This window comes from Mesoplodon bidens (genome assembly GCF_964165515.1).
Source record: "Mesoplodon bidens genome assembly, chromosome: 1".
In the NCBI taxonomy this organism is placed as follows: Eukaryota; Metazoa; Chordata; class Mammalia; order Artiodactyla; family Ziphiidae; genus Mesoplodon; species Mesoplodon bidens.
In genome coordinates this window covers 53,668,406-53,687,313 of record NC_138176.1, presented here as the reverse complement: position 1 = coordinate 53,687,313, position 18,908 = coordinate 53,668,406, and the positions used below count along the sequence as shown (strand labels likewise).

The window sequence follows — 18,908 nt, the reverse complement described above, 5'->3', positions numbered from 1 at the left end:
TCTGCTTGGCACTGGGTATCAGCTGGAATGCTGCCCACTAATTTGTCCCCGTTCTGGGCTTTCTCAGCAGTTTTTTTACATAGGCTGTGGTTGAGTGCATGGACTTTGTAGCTGGATGCCTGGGTCTGATTCCTGGTTCTGCCATTTTATAGCTGTGTGAACTTGGGCAAGTTAATTAATTTCTCTAAGCTGCTGCTTCTGTGAAGTAAGGACTATTGATACCACCTACCCATCACATTGTTACCAGAATTGCATTAACACTTGTAAAGTGCTTAGAATGGAACCCAGTGGGAGTTAGCCCTCTATAAATGTTTGTCATTATAATTGCTATTATTTCCATCTCCCTGTCTCTGATGGTATAGATCATTTGTATTTCCACCCAATATAAGGGGCTCATAGGGGATCTTTCTCTCCCTCTCTGCTCATCCTTGAGGTCAGTGTGGGGCTGTCATTCAGGAATCTGGGGTGAAGCACATGACCCACATTGAGGCCAATAAAGACACTGCATTTCACTGCCCATGACAATCAGCTCAGGGCTGGTAATATGATGTAAGCTGGTCCAATCAGAGTGATTCCCAGGATGCTGTCTTTCTCTTGGGAAGTTGGGTGGGGACTGAAGCTGCTGCAACCATCTTACCTGAGAATGAAATAAATATGGTGAAAGGCTGAACTCAGACCTGGCAAACTCAGAGTTCTGGGTTCACCATAGGAGCCCCGTGTCCATTGGGTGGAAAGCCCAATCTAGTCCCCATTTTTTTCATTACCAGGTTAAGAAATTTTCTTCCTTTTGGAAACCAGAAATTTTCTGCCCCTTGCAGCAGAAGGTCCCAATAGACATATCACACGTCCATATTACACCTATTTATTGAGTGCCTTCTACCTGCCAGGACCTGTGCTAGGTACTGGGGGACTGGGGGTTGGTGTGTGTGACATAGATGACACTGCTCTTCTCAGGAAACTTGGGTTCTAGGATGAGACAGTAAGACCCAGGCACCACCCTCCCCCCAAGGGCTACGACCTCTCAGGGCATTTGGGAAAGAAAGCCTTTGTCTTACATTCGCAGCCAGCTTAGCTGCAGACCACAGGGCTCGCTCTGTTCTCCCTCTGGACCCTCAGCCTTGACCTTCTCACCTGCCCAGAGGAGGCAGGGGTGTGGGTACTCCACTCTCCCATGACAATGTCCCGTGCAGCTGCACAAACCCTCGGACTTCACAGTCACGGTCGTTAGGACGTGTGGGTCTAAGCGGAGAGAAATTTAAAATGACACGCTTAGTGTAACTGTCCCCGTAGCCGTACAAGAGAACACACACACACACACACACACACACACACACACACACTTCACTGGGGACCCCATAGGCACACCCTAGGTGTTCCTTTTCCTTTCCTGTCAACTGATACACCCTCTTCTAAAAGATTCTCTTCTACAAGTCTCCCCAGGAGGAAAGGAAAGCACCCTTTATTCCCGAAGACTGGTTTGGTCCTGGGTTCTATCTTCCACCCCTACTCACCACCCACACCCCTCAGCTCTTCCAGGTAATACCCGGCACTTGTTTCTTCTCATATCAATTCAAATTCTTTAACAGCTTGGGTTCTACAGCCAGATACCTGGGTTCCTTACCTAGCTCCACCATTTGCCGGCTGGATGACCTTGGGCAAGGTACTTAACCTCTCTGAGCCTCAGTTTCATTTGTAAATTGGGGACAATAATAGTACTTATTTCTTAGGGTCTTCAGAAAGATTATTTGAAGTTATGTATGTGATGTGCATTTGGTTTTTTTGTTTTTGGTTCCTTGAACATACCAAGAGATTCCCACCTCTGGGCTTTTGAACCTACTGTTCCTTCTGCCTAGATCACTCTTCCCAGAGCTCCCCATGGCTGTCTCCCCCACTTCATTCAGGTGTCTGCTTTTTGAGAAAAAGATGGCCATCCTAATAAGTCTCTGTCTTCCAGCCCCCCAGCTCATTCACTCTTCATCTCATTCTCTGTTTTATTTTCTGTGTAGCGTTTACTGCTCCTGAGTTTCTGCACTTGTGTATTGCCTTTCTCTCCTGCTAGAAGGCAAGAGCCAAGAGAAGGGAAGCACTGTTTGCCTTGTTCAATGCTGTGTCCCCAGAGCCTAGAACAGTGTCTGTAAACGCTCCATAAATATTTATTGGATGAGTTTGAGTCCATCTTCACAGCTCCATAAATATTTATTGGATGAGAACTGCACTCTGTGGCAGTTTCCTGGCAAGTCACTGGGCAAGGGAGACGTTGATGAGCCCTACCAGTGAGAAGCTGTGCAAGAGGCAGGTCTTAGCTCACACACACACACCATTCTTCTGTTCTCTAGGACAAACAATTCTCAGAGATGCTAAATCTGTTTTCAAGGAAGGGGAATGTTTCCTGGACTACAGTGTAGTCTCCCTGCCTGCCCCTGGCCAGAGGTGTCTCTCTGTGGTCCTGTGGGGCACTGGTGGCTGGGAGCAGTCTAAAGAATCACCAGGCAGGGGCTTCCCTGGTGGTGCAGTGCCAATGCAGGGGACACGGGTTTGAGCCCTGGTCTGGGAAGATCCCACATGCCGCAGAGCAACTAAGCCCGTGCGCCACAACCACTGAGCCTGCACTCTAGAGCCTGCGTGCCACAACTGCTGAAGCCCGTATGCCATAACTACTGAAGCCCGTGTGCCACAACTACTGAAGCCCGTGTGCCACAACTACTGAAGCCTGTGAGCCACAACTACTGAAGCCCGCGAGCCACAACTACTGAGGCCCGTGTGCCACAACTGCTGAAGCCCGTGAGCCTAGAGCCCGTGCACCGCAACAAGAGAAGCCACCACAATAAGAAGCCCGTGCACCACAACGAAGAGTAGTCCCCACTCGGCTCAACTAGAGAAAGCCTGCGCACAGCAACAAAGACCCAACACAGACATAAATAAATAAATAAATAAATAAATAAATTTATTTTTAAAAAAGGAAAATCACCAGCCAGACTTTGGATCCCATTCCAGAACCATCAGCTTCCCAATGGCCAGTCTTGAGCCACATTGAATCTCAGAAAAATCTTTGAAATTAGAGGTGTATGTGTGTGTGTGTCTGTGTGCTTTCTTTCTGGGGGAGTTTTACTTATGGACCCGACTTACCTTTCATATGCAGCAGGAAGCAGTGTGAGATCTATTGTTCTCCAATGCTTGCAGTTCAGATATTTAAAAAGTATATCAAACACACACACACACACACACACACACACACACACACACACTTTCTTGTAGGGGAGCTGGGAAGATGGACTTCCTAGCATCTTCTACTGAGTGGGCAGCTCTACCTGCCGGACTTTTCTGAATGTGTACATTCTGGGCCTGAGTAACTTCAGGAGACATTCTTTGACTTTCAGACTCAATATGCTTTTTCCAAACTCACAGACTATGAAGGAGGAGCCATAAAATCTAGAAAAACAATATATCCATCCATTGAGGATATAACATAATTTATTGATTGGAAATTTCATTGTGCTCTAATTTATAATCTAAGATTTTAAAACACATAATCCAAAACAGTTTATTCTTCTGAATGGGATATTACTGCCAGATCCTTATAATAGATCATGTTTCCATAACTTTCTGCAAATGTTTTGAGTTACACATGGGTTTAGTTAAAATTTAAATGTACGCAGGTAAATATAATGTCAAGAGTTGGCCAGTAGATGGCAACAAGTTTGAACTTGGCTTGGGAAAGATTTTCTCGAGTTTGCTGGAACAGGATATGAAAGTCAGCCTGAGCACAGTAAAGATTTAAAAGCTAACAGCTCTGGATAAAAATGTGAGCCCAATGTGCCCTCCAGTCCTCATCTTGATGAGCAACTTTGTAACGTTCATTTACATCTCTATGCTTTTTGGCATTTATTAAGAAATATACATTGAGACCTCACTTTGTGCCAGGCGGAGCCATCATGGCAGACAAGATCACCGCCATTCTGAAGTTATGTTTTAGCACCATCATTTGGGTTATCATCCCAACAGAGGTAGTCTCTAAACAATGTTTAAAGCAGTGTGCTGAGGTGCAAAACAAGGAGTTACAAGGTGGAGTGGAAGGCATTCTTATTTCAACTCCCTGAAAACCCCAAATGAGTACAGTCACAAGACTGAACAACAGGTTCCACACCTCACTAAAGTGAGTTCTGCAGCAGCTAAGAAGAAAATTCAGTTTCTGGAAGGTCTGATCATATCCTAAAAATGAAGAAACCAATTTTTGTGACACCCTAAGATCAGAGTTGATTAATGAGCAATTAGCATAGGTAGGCCTGGAAAATGTTTGACAGGCGAGTAAGAATTGGTCCTCTCTCTCTTTTTTTTTTTTTTTTTTTTTTTTTTTTTTTGCGGTACGCGGGCCTCTCACTGTTGTGGCCTCTCCTGTTGCGGAGCACAGGCTCCGGACACGCAGGCTCAGCGGCCATGGCTCACGGGCCAGCTGCTCCACGGCATGTGGGATCTTCCCGGACCGGGGCATGAACCCGTGTCCCCTGCATCGGCAGGCGGACTCTCAACCACTGTGCCACCAGGGAAGCCCTGGTCTTCTCTTTTACCTCTGTCTTTAGGGTTTGTTGATGTGGTTGATGATTCACAAGTAAGGCCGCCTCCCACAGTTACACAGAATCCTGTTCCATTCTGTTTCCTAAGGTACAGCAGGTGAGCCAGGAGGATTGCAAAGGAGAGAAGGCACCTCTCACAGGGGACTGTGACTCTGGTCAGCGAGCCAGGCTCTGGCTCTTCCTTTGCGCCATGCTACTGGACCCTCCCGAGCCCAGCTGATTGGTCCAGTGTGGACATCCAGTGGGGTGGCTGTCAATCTACTGGGGGCTCAGCTAGGAGTGGCAGGTATCTGAGTCATGGCAGCCAGGAAACGGGTTAGCAGCAATGTTTGGAAGCCCAGGCAGCAAGCACCAGAGTAGTGGGCTGGGGTCCATGTGTTTGGAGCAGTATGAAGGATATAGACCCTTGGACTTGAGCAGGCTTCATCTATCTCGACTTTCTCTTTGATGATAGGAATCACCTGGGATGGAGAGGGGTGCTTATTAAATACACAAATAAGCAGTTCTCTCCTCTAGAAAGTCTAATTCAGTAGGTCTGGGGTAGGGCCTGAGCTTATTTATTTCTAGCAAGTTTCCATGGAATTCTGATGGGCTAGTCCTTGGACCACACTTCAGGTAACAAGGGCTTAGAGTCCCTTTCAACTCTAGATTCTACAGTGGGTTCATGTCACTAGAACAACTCTGATTTTGTATGTAGTGGGGAAAGAAATTTGGACACCAGCATTCCTGTAGGACCTATCCGATGGCGACCTTGCTCTTGACTCTTTACAAAAGCTATTTCATTTAACCCTCTCAATACCCAACCTGGTGATTGTCTCATTGTCCTCATCGTACAGAAAAGGAAAGTGAGAATCAGAGAAGTTAAGTACTTGTCCAAGGTTGAACAGTTAACAGGTGAAGGATTTAGAATTCAAACCAACGTCAGATTGGTCCAGTGCTCATTAATTAATTAGTCAACATGTTCATTGATCCCCCAAAGAATTATTAAATATATCTATGGATTAAGTACTGTATGAGGTATTAGGACATAAGGTTAGAGAAACAGATGATGCACAAGCCCTCATGGAGCTTTAGCAGGAAAGGTGGCTTTTGAATGAGGAATAACACCACAGAGTGGAAACAGATCCCAAAGTTTTTCACTGCGTCCAGAGCTGCCACTCTGGTTCTAGAGGACTGCGTTGGTCTCCTTGTCCACCCGAGGAGGACACTTTTCCCCAGATCTTGACATGGCCGGTCCCTTCCTATCACCCAGACTTCGGCTCCACCGTCACCTGCTCCGTGAGGCAGTATGTCGCATAGCAGGTGAGAGTGCGGACTGTGGCACAGCACCTGGGCCTGCATCCAGCTCCTCCACGTATTGGCTGTGTGATATAGAGCAAGTTACCTCACCTCTCTGTGCATCAGTTTCTTCATCTGTTAAAGGGCAATAATAGTACCTACCCCATACAGTTGCTGTGAACATTAAATGAGTTAATATACACAAAGAACTTAAAATAACATCTGTCAAATGGTAAGCAGAATGGAAACTTCCACCTCTGGTATTCCCTGAGCACCCTACCTAATCGTGATGTACCCCCTTTTATTTGCACATATCCTATCACCCTGTTCTTTCTTCCTAGTCATTGTGACCAAAGCACTCTGTGTTTACTCGTGTGTGGTCTGTGTCTCCACCTCCAGATTCTAAACAGGGGACCTGGGCATTGTCTACACTCCATGTGCCTCCAGGCCCTGGGGCCAGGCCTGGCACCCAGCAGGTTCTCCATAACTCTTTTTTTTTTAAGGTATATATATATTTTTTAAATTTATTTACTTTATTTATTTATTTTTGGCTGTGTTGGGTCTTCGTTGCTGCACATGGGCTTTCTCTTGTTGCGGCGAGCGGGGGCTACTCTTTGTTGCGGTGCGCGGGCTTCTCATTGAGGTGGCTTCTCTTGTCGTGGAGCACGGGCTCTAGGTGCCCAGACTTTAGGAGTTGGGCTCAGTAGTTGTGGCTCGCGGGCTCTAGAGCACAGACACAGTAGCTGTGGCTCATGGACTTTGTTGCTCCGCGGCATGTGCGATCTTTCTGGACCAGGGCTCAAACCCGTGTCCCCTGCATTGGCAGGTGGATTCTTAACCACTGCGCCACCAGGGAAGCCCTATAACTCTTTATTAAAGGAGTGGATGAGTGAACATGAAGTCTGGGTTCCATGGAGAACAGAGCTGTGTTCTCTAGCCCAGGCCAAGCAGCCTTCCACGGAAATTAACTTAGACTCAACTACGTACTATACCCCAACATGAAAGCCATAGCCTCTGCCATTAAGAACAGATGATGGAAAGAAATAGGTGGGCTTTGTTGGCCTCCACTGACTTCTCTGGTGAGTTGTTTGAGCCTTCCTGGAAAATCTTTAGAGGTTTTAAGCCCAGAAGCCAGAACATGAAGAACATCTCTTTGTTGAAGATTAGAGGCAGCAGTCTGTCTTAGCTAATGCTGGTCCGTGTCGTACCTTTGACATATTTAAACATGGATTTTTATATTTAATAAGTAAAAGTTCCCTCAGAGAGTCTCCAGAGCCTTCTGCTCATATTAATCATCTTCCTGAACACATGCTGCCATGTGCACTGGGGAGCTGGGCAAACTTTAAGGGAAGGGTGAGCAGCTAGAATCGCCAACCCATGTTGCCACTTCTTGTGAGCAAATGATAGAATGAAGCAGATGTGTGGCTTCTGTTGAGCCTTCTTGAAAAATCAGCTATTTGATGGGGTGTGCCTCACCCTGGCTATTAGGAGTGTGAAATCAGGAGACATAAAAAAGTGTGCCCAGTCTGTAAATGCCTTTTTCACCTGCTTGCTGATTCCTGAAATCCTAATAGCAAAGTCTTTCTTTTTGCAAAGAGACAATGACTTGGGAAGCATATATATATTTGGGAGGGGAAAGTCTGTAATTAAAATTTAGTTTAAGTGATAAGAAGTTGACCTCAGGCCTTTTAGGTTGAAATATTTTGATAGATATATGTATATGTGTAACCAATTCACTTTGCTGTACACCTGAAACTGACACAACATTGTAAATCAACTATACTCCAATAAAAATTTTTAAAAAAGAAATACTCTGATTGGGAGAAGACATAGGAGAAAGGATAGGAGACACATAGAGTGAGGTGGTAGGAAACAGGGAAAGGGCAATGCATCCGTCAGGTATTGCTACAGTAATGCTGCATAACAAATCATCCAAAACCTCAGTGATATATAATAAGGGTTTATTTCTTGCTCAAGTGTCCATTGGTCAACGTGGGTTCAGCTGATCTGTGCTAGGCTGGGCTCAGTTCTAAGCTGTGAGTAGAGTCCAGATCTGCTCCATGTGTCTCTCATCCTTCTTGGACCAGCTGCAAACTGAGGAATAAATGGAAACCCTCAACGCTTCTTCAGTCATAGGCTCAAAACTTGCTCACTGTCACTACCCTGTCCTCAAATTCTTTTGGCCAAAGCAAGTCACATGGCCAATCCCAATATCCGTAGGGCAGGGATATGCCTCCTGCAGAGGAGGTGGAGTGTCAAGAGAAAGAATATTGGCTGAACAGTAATCTTTCACAGGCCTGGGTATTGAAGGCCACTTTTGCCAGCCCCCCAGGTTGGGAAGCCTGACGTGGGGCTCAGAACTTTCACTCCAGTGAGTGGACTTCTGTGGTATAAGTGTTCTCCAGTTTGTGAGTCACCCACCCAGCTGTTACATGATTTGATTTTACTGTGATTGCGCCCCTCCTACCATCTCATTGTGGCTTCTCCTTTGTCTTTGGATGTGGGGTATCTTTTTTGGTGAGTTCCAGTGTCTTCCTGTCGATGATTGTTCAGCAGTTAGTTGTGATTCTGGTGCTCTCGCAAGAGGGAGTGAGCGCACATCCTTCTACTCCACCATCTTGAACCGGACCTGAGTTTTTATTAAACTCTTCCCATGTCCTCCTGAAACAAATGTCTGAGACCACTATTTCTCCTCTCTCTACTTTTACCAGGGGATTCCTGTACTGCTGCTCCGGGCTGGAGAAGGGGAACTGTTTATCTAGTTATAAGGATCTACCTTTTCAAAGGGCAGGGTGGAGTGGCCTCTGGGAGCTTAGAATGGGGAATGCCAAGCCTTTGTGTCCATGTGGGTGTGACCCAAGACCGCAGGCATAGATACCTCTGTTGTTGGAAGCTGACCTCCCCCTACCCTCATGCTTCCCACAGCTCAACAAACAGTGAATTATTCCCTGGCTGGTAGCACTTTTTGAACCTCAAGAAATTTGCCAAATGATTCCAGACCCAGGCATCTGCTCAGTTCTCTACTGGGGACTCAGTTTTCTATTGGGGATAACCCTTGGTAAGCCCTAGTCCTCACTCACTTGTCCCTCTTTTGAAAGGGCCAGTGGAAGTGAGGGTCACAAAGTGTGACTTCCTGCTCTGCCCTCATGAGTGATGTGGTTCTGGCAGCTTTCTCAAACTCTTATTAGTCTTGTTTATAAAATGAGGTTAATAATATCCACCTCAAGCAAACGTGAGGATAAGGAAGAGACGTGCACATCTGAAACTGCATTCTGCCACCAGCTGAGGAAGCAGAGGGATTAAGCATTTAATGGAAACACACTGAGGGAGATGGATGAATACTTCATGGGTAGACTTACTTATGCCCATTTCACTGAGAGCTGTGGAATTAGGAGACTTGAAGTCTCTAAGTCACTGTTGCAGGTTGAATTGGGTCCCCTCCCAAATTCATGTGCTGAAGTCCTAACCCTCTCCCCAGTACCTCAGAATGTGACCTTATTTGGAAACAGGGTCACTACAGATGTTACTAGTTAATGAGGTCATTAGGGTGGAACCCTAATCCAATATGGTTGGAGTCATTATTAAAAGGGAAATTTGGACACAGAGGCATGACCACAGAAGAACACCAGGTGAAGATGAAGGCAGAGATGGGGTGATGTATCTACAAGCCAAAGAATGACAGACATTCCCAGCCAACCACCAGAAGCTAGGAGAGAGGCACGGACAGGGCTCAGAAAGAACCGTCCTTGCTGACACCTTGCTTTTGGACTTCTAGCTTCTTCTAGCCTCTAGAGCTGTAAGAAAATACATTTCTGTTGTTTAAGCCTCCATGTTTGAGGTCTTTTGTTACAGCAGCCTTAGCAAGGAGCACAGCCACTAAGATTCTGAAGGGTCAGAGCCTGGGTCACCAAGGGTCTACACGTGGAGCTGTTGCTAAGATGGTGCAAGGCTCAGGCTACCCCAGGGCTGCGACCTTGAGAGAAAGCATACTGTGCTCCCTCCACCCAAACCAAGGGAGACCTGGTTGAAAGCAATATTTAAGGCAGCCTTAGGGTGTCAGAAATGCCCCCACAGGGTAGACTGGGGAGTATATTCAGGAGGCCAGACCTGAGTGTGTCTACTCATTTTAGTTTCAGATCTACATTCTGTCTCCTTCCCTCAGCCTTTCATGTCCATGCCTAAGTCTCAACCCCTAATACTCAACACCTTGATTTTTGAGCACCATCCTTGTATATATCTAGGAGCCATGGATCCTGGCCAAACTCTTTTTTCCTAATAGCAACCTTGACAAGGTGGCAGAAGCCACAGGGGAGAAACACTGGCAGATAGAATAATGGCCCTGCAAAGATATCCACGTCCTAATCTCCAGAGCCTGTGGGTATGTATGTTACCATGATCCAGGTGGACCAACATTATCACAAGGGTCCTTATATGTTGAAGACAGACAGATCAAAGTCAAATAAGGAGAAGGGATGATGGAAGCATAGAGGGAGCAAGGAGGGAAAGGAAAGGGAGAGGGGGAGTGGGAGGACAGAGGGAGAGAGAGAGAGAGAGAGAGAATTGAAGGTGCTATGCTGCTGCCTTCAAGATGAGAAGGCCATGTGGCCTCCAGAAGCTGGAAAAGGTTAAGAAATGGGTTCTCCCCTAAAATTTCCAGAAGGAATGTTGTCCTCCTGACACCTTGGTTTTAGCCCAGTGAGACCCGTTTCAGATTTCTGACCTCCAGGGCTATAAGATAATAAGGTTTTGTTATTTTAAGCCATGAGGTTTGCAATAGATTGTTACAGCAGCAACAGAAAATGAATACAACTGGGATGCTTTGACTTAACTCCAAATGAGGGGCTGCAGGCTGGGATGGTGACAGTCTCCAGCCCCACCTGCCCTGGCCAGAGACACATCACCCAGAAGCACTCCTTTCCTTCTTCCCAAATTGGTTCAGAACCTATGATGTGCCTGTCTCTGCCGTGTCCTCCGTCTGTGCTGCACGTGATCATATTTAATTTCTTCCCTCTCGATTTCCTGACATTCCTTCTCTGCCCCAGCACCTGAGAGCCCCTGGATGCAGTTGCCAGATATAGCTGATAAATACAACATTGCCCAGGACATGCTTATACTAAAACATTATTCATTGCTTATCTGAAATCAAAATTAAATGGTGTTTTGTACTTTATCTGGCAACCCTCCACCTGGAAGGTGCCCAGGGAAACACCTGCTGAGTTAAGTCCTGGAATCCATTGGCTCCACCTAGGGAGATTTTCAGCTGGGTTGAACCCACTCAGCCACTACTCCTGTTCTCACTTGCCCAGCTCATTTATTTGCCCCGCACCCCAGCCCCCAGCCAGCTGTTTGCTTATTGCAGCTGCTGCTTCTGTGCTTCAGGGATGTAACTGAAATTAGGGCCCAAGAGGGAAAGACAGAGCAGGTGATGGAGAAGAGACCTAGGGGCAAGTGTGAGGACTTAGCTCAAACTGTCAGAGGTTCTGGTGGTGCCACACAAGGGGCATTTCTGAGGCTCTGTCTTCTCTGACCAGTTTGGACTGGTTTGGGGCCTTAGGAATGAGAGTGGCCTTCTGAGCCCTGCACCTTTGGTTTGGGGAGGTGTATTAGTCAGCTAGGGCTGCATAACAAAATACTACACACTGGGAGGCTTAAACAACAGACATTTATTTTCTCACAGTTCTGGAGGCTGGAAGTCCAAGATGAGCAGAGTTGGTTTCCTCTGAGGCCCCTTCTTGGCTTGCAGATGGGCTCTTGCTGCCTCTTCACATGGTTGTCTCTCTGTGCACGTGCAGCCCAGGTGTCTCTCTGTGTGTCCAATTTCTTCTTATAAGGACACCAGTCAGATTGGATTATGGCCCACCCTCACAGCCTCATTTTAATTACCTCTTAAAGGTCCTGTCTCCTAATACAGTCACATTCTGTGGTACTGGGGGTTAGGACCTCAACATATGAATTTTTTTTTTCAATTTTTTTTTTAATTTTTTGCTTTATAACAAATTTAATCAGTTATACATATACATATGTTTCCATATCCCCTCCCTTTTGCGTCTCCCTCCCACCCTCCCTATCCCACCCCTCCAGGCGGTCACAAAGCACCGAGCTGATCTCCCTGTGCTATGCAGCTGCTTCCCACTAGCTATCTACCTTACGTTTGGTAGTGTATATATGTCCATGCCGCTCTTTCACTTTGTCACAGCTTACCCTTCCCCCTCAACATATGAATTTTAAGGGGACACAATTTAGCTCACAACAGGAGGCATGTTGGACTGGGATCTCCTCTCAGCTAAATGCTGTGGTGTGTTGAGTGGTCTGCTCACTCGACAAAGCCAAGGGCACAGCAAGTCTGGAAATCAAGACCCTAAACTTGTGAGGCCAAGCTTAACTGTAGTCACTGGCTAGTCCTGATGGAAGACAGGCTGATATTGCAGGTCCAAGGATCACAGATTCTTAGTCTTGAAATCGAGTCAAATTAGTGGTTTTCAAACCCCAACACTAAGATTTCAAGGAAGTTTCTCAAAGCCCTCAATCTTTCATCTCTTTCCCATTTGGGCTTCCATACAGAATTGCTTGGGGAGGTGGGGAGGAAAGAGGTTCCTCTGTGTTAAAATTTTAAATCCACTAATCTAGACCCAATACTTTATTTTATAGGTGAGGGATTCATTCATCAAACATGTTTTGAATACCTTCATGTATGATCCTCTTTGCTAGATTTGGGGTTGTTTGTTAATGAAGCACAAGGCAACAAAAATTGACCAATAGGGTTTCCCTGGTGGCGCAGTGGTTGAGAGTCCGCCTGCCGATGCCAGGGACACGGGTTCGTGTCCCGGTCCGGGAGGGTCCCACATACCGCTGAGCGGCTGGGCCCGTGAGCCATGGCTGCTGAGCCTGCGCGTCCGGAGCCTGTGCTCCTCAGCGAGAGAGGCCACAACAGTGAGAGGCCCGCGTACTGCAAAAAAAAAAAAAAAATTTGACCAATAAACCCAGAAACCCTAAGCAGACTTGTCCTTACTTTTCACTGGTGTCTTAGTTTGTTTGGCTACTATAACAACATACCACAGACTGGGTGGCTCAAACAAAAAACATTATTTCACACAGTTCTGGAGGCTGCGAAGTCCAAGTTCAAAGCACCGGCAGATTTGGTGTCTGGTGAGAGCCTGCTTCCTGGTTCATAGATAACCATTTTTTTGCTGTGACTTCACGTGGTGGGAGGGGTGAAGGATCTCTCTGAGGTCTTTTTTATTATTTATTTATTTAATTTTTATCGGAGTATGGTTGCTTAACACTGTTCTGTTAGCCTCCACTGCACAACAGAATGAATCAGCCGTACACTTTTTTTTTTTTTGCAGTACGTGGGCCTCTCACTGTTGTGGCCTCTTCCGTTGCGGAGCACAGGCTCCGGATGCACAGGCTCAGTGGCCATGGCTCATGGGCCTAGCCGCACCGTGGCATGTGGGATCTTCCCGGACTGGGGCACGAACCCATGCCCCCTGCATCGGCAGGCAGACTCTCAACCACTGCGCCACCAGGGAAGCCCAGATATCCTCTCCGTTTTGGACTTCCCTCTCATTTAGGTCACCACAGTGTATTAGGTAGAGTTCCCTGTGCTATACAGTATGTTCCCATCAGTTGTCTATTTTATACATAGTATCAATAATGTATATGTGTCAATCCCCATCTCCCACTTCCTCCCCCCCCCGCCTTCCCCCTTAGTAGCCATACATTTGCTTGAGGTCTCTTTTATAAGGGCACTAATCACATTCATGAGGGCTCCACCTTCATAACCTAATCAGCTCTCAAAGACCCTACCTCTTAATACTATCCCATTGTGGGGTAGATTTCAATATATGAACTTTGAGAGGACACAGACATTCTGTCTATAGCTGGGATGGCAGCTAGTCCCTCTTTTCAAATGTGGGACAACTTGCCAGCCCTGTCCACAGCCACAATCTGAGTCTGTGAAAGTCTGCTTTAATATCCTTTAATGTCATTTTAAATTTAATATCATCAATATCCTTTAATATTATTTAATATCATTTAATTCTCCCAAAAATCCTCTGAGATAAGTACTGCAGATGAGGCCTCTAAGACTTGGGAGCAGAGGAATTGCCTGCTATCCCCCGGCTGGTAAATGCTGGGTCTGGGATGAGAATCCAGGTCTTTCTGACTCCAAAGTTCAAGTTCTCCATGACTTCCTGATACCACCTTTTAAAAGATGAGCCAGATTTTGAGCCCGAGCATCTGAGCAAGTGGAGGTACCATTAGCCAGCAGACAGAATCAGGAGAAGTGGTTTGCGATATGACAGGTCATTCCATTTCAGATGATGAATTTGGGGTGGGGACATCTTAGTGAAGGTCTGTAGATAATGTTAATCTGTAGATTTAACTGGGGAAGGGGGATTTGGTAGAAAGGTAGCAGGTGAAGGGACAGACCAGGAAGCTTCGCACGGCAGGCTGACAAATAAATTGGCCTATATTTGTCTCCTCTCTGGTTTTTCTGAGAAAATAGACCTACCTTAATAATGTTGATAATTCGCCCAAGAGGTGAAAGCTCATTGACTGATAGCATCTCTCGGCTTCCCCATGATATGGCAAAGTGTAATATCTTCCCTCTAACAATAAACATAGAGATAGAAGCATCCAAGACACATGTGCAAAATGCCAGCTTTCAAATCCTCCACATTCAGGGAGCTCAGAGCAAGGCCATTGGTGAGTGAGTTGTGGGGTGGCGTGGGTTGGGGGGACAGAGATGGGATTTCTCATCCTTAGGCTTGTGTAGCACCAGGACTAGGAATTGTGAAGCATTATAGGAAATGAAATCACCAGCTATTGATTACTTAGGTTACTGAATGTCACCTAATCCCGACAGCAGCTTGGTGACATTAGAATGGGCCCGCTCTGTCTCTGCTGTTTACTAGCTGTCAGACCTTGTACACATGGTCACTCCCCTGAGGCTCAACTTATTCACCTGTGAATTGTGGGAAATGATGCCTCACACGTTGTCTTGAGATTTAAATAAGAAACCAGATGCTGCTTTGCAAGCAACCTTCTCGGGGCCTTCCAGGGTAAAATCTGAAACCGGCCTCCTTGGTAGAGGGCAGGGAGAGACTGAAGACAGAGGCAGCCCTCCAGATTGGTCGTGGCAAGTATAAGAAGCAAGGGGACTTTCTTGGGTGGCAGCAAGGTGAGTAGATCTCCACGCGTGCCCACAAGACTCTTAGAAGTTTACTCAGAGGCCTTCTCTGCACAGTCCAGGAGCCTCAGCACCACATTTCTATCTCAAGGCTGTATCCTTGGAGCAGCTTCTGGGAACAGGGAAGGCAAGTGGAAAGCATATTCCAGGGACAGGGGAGGGGAAGGGGAGCTTCCAGCTCAAGGGTCAACTGGCGGTAGCATCTTTTTGAAGGCCTCCTTTAACCCCATATGTACCAGACATTCATTCATCCTTCCATGAGTGTGTATTGTTACCCGCTGTCACCAGTGACTTCACAATGCATAAAGCAGGCTTTAACGAATGTTGGTTCTTCTGTCATCTAGGAAAAATTTGGTTTGGGAGTGGATTTTTCTGCCTACATTTCAGTGGGAATGTGGCTCGGGTTCCAGGGACCAGCCTCACACAAGTTGCTCTGGGCAGCTGTGACCTAGAAGGGGCTGAGAGCTTGCACATTCCTCTTTGAGACCTTTTCTTTCTCACCCTGGCCGCCTTCTCTCAGAGGTGCCCTCAAGATCAAGCCTTCCTCAGAGGTGGTTATGTGCTTAGTGTCAGGGAGCTTTTCTGATTGCAAAGACAACGGGAAGCCGACGAAATTAAGGGAGGGTATGGAATAATAAAAGCACATAGCAAATTCCGACCTACTGAATCCCACAGTACCAAAAATGGAGCAACAACCCGTCATTTTGCAGGAAGGAATTGATACCCAGAGAGGGTGTGTGACCTGCCTGGAGCCACACAGCAAATTAGGGACAGGGCTAAATTTGGGACACAGATTTCCAGACTTGGGGTCCAAAGTATATCCTCTTTACCCACAGAGGACGTGTTTATGGTCAGCGAACTCGAAAGCAGTTTTTACTGTACTTCATGTCCAGCGTGGAGGATTGGAAACAGAATGAGGCCGCCCAGTCAGCTTTACCTCTTGTCAAGCCCTACCTACTGCACACTCTGGGCAAGATGCCTCTGGTTAGGATGGTGCCGTCCCCAAAGCAGCCCGGAAAGGCCTGGCATTGAGGAAGGACTCCATTCAAATGTATTCATCCATTCACTCATTCATTCACCCCCAGACACTTACTGAGCACCTGTTATGTGTTATGTACAAGGGTGGCTGCTGGACAATTCATACTTGTCTGATCTCTCTTCTTGAGCAAGAAAGAGGACCTGAAATTCTTCCCAGGCTGAGCTGCTCAGAGCCAGGGTGTGGGGTGGAATTGTGGGGCTGGTCCTCAGCTGTGGCAACAGGTTTAGGAAATGTGGAATCTATGTTCCACTTGAGGGTGACCAGGAAGCCGGAGGGGCCATAGAGATCCGAATCAAGGAAGCACCTTGGCTGGAGCTGAGAACCAGCCACAGGGCTCAGAGGTAGGGTTGGGGAGGGGGGGATGGCACAGGAAGATGCCCAGAGGTACCCAGAGGAGTCCTGCAGGAGAGCAAAGAGATGGGAGGTAACAGCTAAGGGCGCCAAGTGGGCTTTGATAATACTTACCAGCCCTAACGAGTGAGTAGAGTACTTAAACATGGATTAGGAACACAGTGATGGTTTTTTTACTGTTCTCCTAAAAGAGAATGAGGGTGGGAAGGAGCAAAACCAAGGGATACTATAGACCAGTGCTTCCCAACCCCCTTCCCTCTTTTTAATTTTGCTAAAAAAACACATTAACTTTAAATTTACCATCTTAACCATTTTTAAGTGCACAGTTCAGTAGTTTTAAGTATATTTACATAGCTGGGCAAGAGACCCTAGAACTCTTTCATTTTGCAACACTGAAACTCTACACTGGCTAAACACTAAATCCCCAGCCCTTGGTAATCACTGTTCTATGTTCTGTTTCTATGATTTTTGACTACTTTAGATACCTCATGTGAATAGAATCTTATAGTATTTGTCCTTTTTCCCAGCCCTTTAAAAAAATCTATGTCCTGGCACTGTTCACAGGTGTGAGAGTATCCCGTTGGTAACATCTCCAATTACACACACACACACACACACACGGGGGAGAGCAAAAGGGAGGGAGAGATGGCCCCAAATGCTCACACAGCCAAGTCTTGGGTAGGGATACACGCAGAGTTGGAAAAAGCCCTCTAGAAATTCTGATACTCCCCAAGAGTATGCCCCCCTTGTTGAGACTCACTGTTGTGGACAGAAAAAGAGTTCTCCAAAGCATCGGAGGCAGAGCAGGAGTCAGTCACAACATTTATTGAGCACTCATGGTGTACAGAGTACTGGGCAAAGCACTGGAAGGAAATACGGTGGAGATTCAACAGCTACTGTCGCTCGCCTCATGATTACCTTTTAAGTGAATGGAGAAGATACACACACGAACATGTATAAACTAATATCTAGACACATGCATTTCTTATTCACCACTGCAAGTTATCATGAGAGTTTACCGAAGTAACTAGGGCATGAGAAGCCATTGGGACACATGGGCTAAGTAAAAATCAAAGATACATTTCAGTGTTCAGGTTCAAACTTACCACTCTGGTGATGAGTGGAAGCTACCAGAAGACACTAGAAAATACCAGAAACTTGGTGAATCTATTTTCTTAACTCTATTGGTCATTTTGTTTCAAATTTAAGAATTCAGTTTACCATGAAATAAAGGCAATTGACTCAACAAAGTACTAGAATACCTTTATGTTAAAAAAATTTTTTTTAAAGTAAAATCAGCCTATTGATAATACCATTTCCAAAGGTCAGGCACAGATTCTGAATGTTAATAGCATTTTTCATCTTTTTAAAAAAAGCTTCCATTATGTGAAAGACTTACCAATATATTTCGTGAACAGAGACATTTTATTGCTCTATATTATATTTGGGAAAACTTGTTTATATTCTTACATGCTTTTAAAGTAGGGTTGCCAGATAAAATATAAGATATATTTTAGTGCATGGGACATATTCATACTAAAAAAATTATTAATTGTTTATTTGAAATTAAAATTTAACCAGAAATCCTGTATTTTATTTGCTAAATCTGGCAGCCCTATTTTTAGGTTAACATACCTTTGGAATTTCCAAAGGTTTCCAATAAGGTGTGGGGAGCAAAGAAGCTAATTTAGCTTCATTTATATGCTAACACTGTCAGAAGGGAAGGCTTATTCTTCTGGCAGGAAAATGGTAGGTTTTGTAGGATTTACTCAAACATTGGAGACATCTGCATTTCTTACACCTTTTATCATTACTATTTTAGCAGTGCACGTTTTAGTCAGTTGAATTTTTACCTTGAAATTTTTGACAGAGACGACTGGTTAGAATTATTAAAATAAGATTGTAGTCTGAGGAATAGAAAAACTAACATCTGGCTTGAAAAGTCCCCTATAACATATGTTCACGTCCTCAATAATTTCTTCTCTGTTAACACTTTATCCCCCCAACCCGCAAAAAAACAACAAATGTCAACACTCACATCTTGTTAAATTATACAACGTCCCTTCCCCTATTCATGATCACTTCCTGCCACTCTCTGCCCCTCCCCTTTCCATATTGATTTTTTTTTGATAATTGAAAACACTAGCTCTTGTGCACCACAAAGAGTGTCTGTCAGGCATGGATCAATGGGTGGTCATGGACCCAAGAAAACAGGAAAAAGAAAAGCTCACCTCTCAGACGCTTGGAGGCATGAAAACTATGACAGAAAGTGGTGGGGAGGGAGGGAGGAGGGCTGGTGGACTGGATTGACACATTCTGTTCTAGAAATGCACTTCCTTGTATCTAAATGTACAGTTCATGTCTTATTTTAAGTTGAGATTCTACATTGGAGGAGAGATATTTCAACACCAATTTTGCAAATAAAAGAAGTTCATGAAACTCCAACCATTGTAGAGGAATGTAGAATGATAACACTTTC

The 18,908-nt window shown here is 45.6% G+C and overlaps 1 protein-coding gene across 3 annotated transcripts in view; it reads left to right on the top strand.

The window, feature by feature from the left end:
• LOC308624562 (protein FAM184B-like) overlaps positions 1 to 18,908 on the top strand; it is a 79,569-nt gene that overhangs the window by 9,734 nt on the left and 50,927 nt on the right. The window contains exon 3 of one of the 3 annotated variants that reach the window (XM_081247888.1): positions 1,432 to 1,536. The exons of the other annotated variants lie outside the window; for them this stretch is intronic. Coding sequence (XP_081104014.1) covers positions 1,432 to 1,536 — 105 coding nt within the window. The remainder of the gene's footprint in view (positions 1 to 1,431; positions 1,537 to 18,908) is intronic. 3 annotated transcript variants of the gene reach the window in all.